Source organism: Silurus meridionalis, chromosome 20 (assembly GCF_014805685.1).
Source record: "Silurus meridionalis isolate SWU-2019-XX chromosome 20, ASM1480568v1, whole genome shotgun sequence".
NCBI classification, from domain to species: Eukaryota; Metazoa; Chordata; class Actinopteri; order Siluriformes; family Siluridae; genus Silurus; species Silurus meridionalis.
In genome coordinates, this window is record NC_060903.1 from 8,312,746 (window position 1) to 8,318,745 (window position 6,000).

At 37.3% G+C, this 6,000-nt stretch overlaps 1 protein-coding gene across 1 annotated transcript in view; it reads left to right on the forward strand.

Moving 5' to 3' along the window:
- Positions 1-5,189, forward strand: part of gpc1b (glypican 1b) — an 87,109-nt gene extending 81,920 nt beyond the window's left edge. Inside the window, exon 9 of the mRNA XM_046876084.1 lies at positions 1,885-5,189. Within this exon, the coding sequence (XP_046732040.1) occupies positions 1,885-2,093 (209 nt within the window). The 3' untranslated portion in view covers positions 2,094-5,189. The remainder of the gene's footprint in view (positions 1-1,884) is intronic.
- Positions 5,190-6,000: the final 811 nt, after the last annotated feature.

The following is a 6,000-nucleotide window of genomic DNA, read 5'->3' on the forward strand; positions in this document are numbered from 1 at the left end:
CATTACATTAGATTGTATTCGATTACATTCGGCTTTACTTTTAGCAGAGTACAAATATTAAAGCCAGAATGCATCTATCCAGAGGTGCAAAACAGTAAGCTGCTTAAGTGATAAGAGACAATGTGGAGGGGTGTCAGTAAAGTAGAAAGTGGCATGTGCAAATAGCTTGTTCTTAACAGTGCAAATAGAATATAAGGCATGAGGGAAATACAGTTCAAATGGCATGACGTGTGTAAATTAGAGCAGTCAACAAAGTGGAATGGAAGTTGAGCTTGGAAAACTATTTAAGGGCAGTCAAATAGGGATGATGGAGTTTGAGATCGAAGAATTGTAGGGAGTTTAGCATGTTGATTATCGAGGGAATTAAGCTGTTTCTTAAGCCTGCTGCATGCTCCAGAATCGACTCCTAGAGAGGGGTGATCAGTCTATAGTCAAGAAATGTTCTCGATGATGTCACTCTCTGTAGACAATATATGTGATAGAGATCCAGTGGTGGATGAAGTATACAAACCATGTACTTGAGTTAAAGTAGAGATACACGAGGTCAAATATTACTCCAATAAATTGCTCTCAACTTTTACTTGAGTAAAAGTACAAAAGTATTTGCCATCAAATGTACTTAAGTATCCAATGTACTATAGTTTATTGTCTATACTGTCCTATTATAATTTTAGTCACAAAACTCTTAACAGTTAATATGTGAAAAGACTCTAATGTTACTCTTAGCACACCAATCTATTTATTGAATGATATTGAGTCGGGTGTTGTGTAAAGTTCGAATCAGAAGTTTCTTTTATTATTTATTATACTCTCAAAATGTTCTGCTCGCAGTTGAACTGATGCTGTATGTTCATGCTAAGTAGATACTGTACCACCAAGCGGCAATCAAAGAAAGTTCAAAACAGTGCGCTTTTTACCCTGATTGGTGGCTTGCTGCATGCTTAACCAATTGTTTTTATCCACTTACAATAGAAAAGGAAAAATAAAAATGTAAGCTATTTTATTTTGAAATGTAGTAAAGTTAAACTAAAAGTCTCCCTAAATGGAAATAATTCAGTAAACTACAGATACCTGAAAAAGCTACTTAAGTATTTACTTCGTTACTGTCCACCACTGTTCAGATCATTGTTTTTTTGGAATTGATTGATTGATTTATGTCAGCATATCACCCTTGCTGGTGCCTTCCTGATAAAAGGGCTAAGGATACAGCCTTGTGGGATTCTGAGGTTTAAGACAAAGTTGTAGGACTTGTGGTTGTCAAACCTTACCTTCCATATACTGAAAGGTTTGCCAATGCCCTGGTCAGTAAGCTTGGAGCTCAGCTTGAAGCGGCCAAAGGCTAAATTAAAGTCAGTTGTTTAGGTGGGTCAGGAAGAGGGGAGGGGCATGTTGATGCTGTTGAGTTGCTGGGGTGTAGGTGAACTGGTACAGGGCCAATGTTGAGGGCATGCAAGTTTTCAGATAGTAAAGGATTAACCTTTTAAAACACTCTGCGATGATAGGTGTGAGGGCAGTGGCTTTTTTGGCACTGACACAGTTATTGCTGTCTTGAAGCAGGTGGGAACATTGCTTGAACTATGGACAGATTGACCTTAACTAGCTGTACTGCACGCAGCTTGGAATGATAAAAGGGCCTTGTTTGAAGCCCACATCACTGACGGGAGTGTGAGTGGCAGGTCTGCTTGTTTTTATTTTAACAGCCACACAATGTTAATATTAGAATTTCTAACTGATCTGCTGATCTTAAGCTCCAATGATCCGTTAGAAATTCTAATTTTAACATTGTGTGGCTGTTAAAATAAAAACATGCGGACGCATTGTAGAGTAAAAACCTCATACTTCTGTTTTACGAATTATGACAATTGTGCTGTTCCTCTGTTCTAGGTGATGACATCAGTGGCTCTGGAAGTGGAATGTGTAATGATGATCAGTGTTTCCACAACCAACAAACTATGGTTGACACCACACGCAGACCGATTATCTATCCCAACCCTTCTGTGAAGAAGCATGACGTAAAAGATGACGGAAGACGGATCCTCCCCTGTTCTGCCCTTTATTTGATCTCATTGGCCACAGTGCTGCTTAGGCGATAATTGTTGTTTCTGCAAATCAGGACTCAGGGGAAGGGGAAGAACTAAGGAGGGGCGGGGGCAGTTACATTGCCAAAAATAATATCATAACAAGCATATGAAACTTACAAACAATAGCAAAATATGGAAATGAATGGTCCTCTTTGTCACTACACAGAATATTCTTTCATTTCTGTCCTTTATGTCTGTTTTCAATACCTGCACTCCTAGAAGTTCTCTGGTGTGAGGTAAATATTGTGCATTTAACAACTTACAAATGATTTTTCTGGGTATGGATTTAACTATATATATGGAGTTCTGTGCCGTAAGAGCCGCGAAAAATATCGTATTTGTTCTCATTTAAAAAATTAGGGTTTCAGATATTTTATTTATTACTGTAATCCCCCCTAAACCTGAAATCCAGTATATTTAAATGTCTGGAAAACACCATATATATTTCACATCACCTGAGAGAATTGTTAGTCTCCCACAGTAAAAATCATGGTCCTGCATAGGACCGTGGTCTGTATACCATACAGTATATCTCATGTGACCATACACTTCCTCATGCTTTAAAGAATCATTGTAATAATTTCTTTTTTAAATTGCAGCCTCAAGGCTCAGGCTTGCATGAAACACTACCTTTAAGCACCATCGTTATGAATAATGCGCAAAATGTTAACACGCATTATTTGGCAATGCAAACAGCAATATTTTGGCATTGAAATTCACTCACCAGCAGAATAAAAAAGACAATATTTTGAGGACGTTTATCAGGTCACAGATGCTGTATGTGAATCATATATGATAGTGTCTTGAGCTAATTAAATTTCCTTATCGTCTCACGTTTTTCTCAAGGTGAAAACCATTCATTAGGACTTTTAAACACATTGTTCAGTAATGAACTACATTGTGGAATCCCCTTGAATTTCCCTCTTTAAATGGTAAAAAAAAACGTTGCTTTTGTGACGTCCTCACTGAAATATTTCGTCCCTAATGATCATGTTTGTCTACGAATGATACTCTGTAGACAGGAATATTAATATCCGAGGGTTGAGAAGGAGGTTGAGCATTTTGTATGGAGAAATGTTTGTGGATAAATAGACGAAAGTGTGTGTGTGTGTGTGTGTGTGTGTGTGTGTGTGTGTGTGTGTGTGTGTGTGTGTGTGTGTAAGTTTGTGTGTTTTTGTTTGTTTGTTTTGTCTTGGTGATAAATTCAGATGCAGCATGTGTGAGGGATGTAGCCGAAAATATGATTTCATTGTTCTAAACAGGAACAAATCCTGACAAGAAAAGTTGGCACACTATAGTGTATTCACAGGTCAATGCCTCGAGGTGTGCATTGGGACTGGAATCCAGCAGGATGCAAAAAAATCACAAAGTCACCAAAGAGCAGCAAGTTTTAACTTTTATGTTGAAACGAGTGAGCAGTCAGATGTGAAGCTCGTGGGACGAATAAAGAGTGCAGCATCGTGCAACTCTGCAAATTGCATGTAGAAAATTCCTGCTACTGTTTTTTTAGTCATATTAGGCTACATCAGATCCAATAAAACCAAATTTGTTAGAAAACAGAAAGCAGACAATAATAACCAAAAAAAAATACCAACACAAACAGGCTTGAATAGCTGCTCTAGTTATGACTAATTGTGAACTCCATTTTCTATCTCTGTGTTTGTTGAAATTTTAAGTGTGCAAGTCTTTGACTATATGGGAATGTGGACATGAGGGTCCTCAGAGTGTATGACTCTGTATGTGTGTTTATGTTGGGAGTAGACATTCGTGTGTATGTGTGTTTGATGGAGTGTATAAATCTGAATGCTCATCTTTCAGTGCCTGTGACAGAACACCCCTGTTCTGGGAATAAGTATGGTGCAGGTTTATGTAATCACTACCGAACATGCAGTGGAATCAACTGCCTTTAGAATGCACACTGCACTTAATGCACCTATGTAGTGATGATGTGCTCAGAACCACTGCATGCTGGGGCATCCCTTTTGTCTTTCACCAGTTATCGTTTGTCTGAGCAGACACATTCCTAAACGAATGAAAGAAAAATATGAGTAAATGAAAATAAAATGTAAAAAGTCCATTTATTTGCACAACTTTTGTCACTCTTTGTAGCTCTCATTTAAGTCCTCTACTCATTTCCTGACCGCTTTTTCTTTCTTCCTTTTCTTTTTTTTTTTTCAAATGCTGCACATAACATACCTGTTAACTCTTAAGCAGCCGCTACGCGACTTGATTGACGATCTGTAGCACAGCATCAGTGATAATGCGGCTGATCGATTGGGCTAAGATGTTGAAAAATGTGTATTAGCAAACCCCTACGAAAACTGGATAGAATCAAAGATAGGATCTTATCTGATTTGAGAAGCATTGTGGGTAATAGGGTCCATTTTATAAGGAGAACATCATGATCTGCTTGTTGGTTGATGGTAGTCTTTTGCAGAACAGTGAATTTGTGGTCATGTTTCAGTGCTACTGTACCTTAACCCTCATTTAAACGTGACATTTGGACCAGTATACTGTACATATTCAGCCAATGAACCACCGCAATTCACACACAGCATCCCTTTAACTGGGACGATCCTCTGGGACAGGTTTTCATCATGTAATCAAAATTGTAAAGGACTGAAGGAGGTAGTAGCACACACTGGGATATGTGGCAGAGTGGTGCCATGGATATTGGGTACTGGAAAGTGTAAACAGTTTTCTCAGAAGGCAGGATTACATAATCGCATGTAATGCTTTAATGACGTCCAATTCAGTCTAATGAAGGGTTCAGCCGATTCTGATCACTAGCCTAGGAATGCCTGTTCCACCATCCTGGGCCTTAAATAATCACTTGTATTGTCAAATATGGCTGGCATTGGTAAAAATCTAATGTAAAAAATGCAAATATCTAAAAGATGTTCTGATATATTCTTTGTTGTTTTGTGTTTCCATTTCTCTTTTTGTTTTTTGTTTTTTTCAGTATGCACCAATAGAGAGTTTGTGTTCATGGATGAAGTGTCAAAAAAAAAAAACATTAGGAAATTTGATGCCAATTTGTCAATTTACTGTTTTATGTTCCTGGAAAAAAAATACTTGTCAATTATATACATCATACAATTTTGAAAATGTGTCAAACTCATTTTTTATCTGGAATTCATTTATCAAAATGTTTGTAAATATGTTAATAGGCCAAACTAAAGCAAATGTTCTCACCTATATATATATATATATATATATATATATATATATATATATATATATATATATATATATATATATATATATATACAGTACAGACCAAAAGTTTGGACACACCTTCTCATTCAAAGAGTTTTCTTTGTTTTCATGACTATGAAAATTGTAGATTCACACTGAAGGCATCAAAACTATGAATGAACACATGTGGAATTATATATGGAATTATATACATAACAAAAAAGTGTGAAACAACTGTAAAATGTCATATTCTAGGTTCTTCAAAGTAGCCACCTTTTGCTTTGATTACTGCTTTGCACACTCTTGGCATTCTCTTGATGAGCTTCAAGAGGTAGTCACCTGAAATGGTCTTCCAACAGTCTTGAAGGAGTTCCCTGAGAGATGCTTGGCACTTGTTGGCCCTTTTGCCTTCACTCTGCGGTCCAGCTCACCCCTAAACCATCTCGATTGGGTTCAGGACCGGTGACTGTGGAGGCCAGGTCATCTGGCGCAGCACCCCATCACTCTCCTTCTTGGTCAAATAGCCCTTGATGCCTTCAGTGTGACTCTACAATTTTCATAGTCATATGCAGCCCATAAATAAATCTATTAAATGCAGCCTATCCTCAGCACATTAAAATTTTTATTTATTGGTTTATTTTTAATCGATTGGAATTTTCATGTTTGTGTGCAATTAAATAAATATTCTATAAAAAATTGACAGTGTAAGCCATGCATAAAA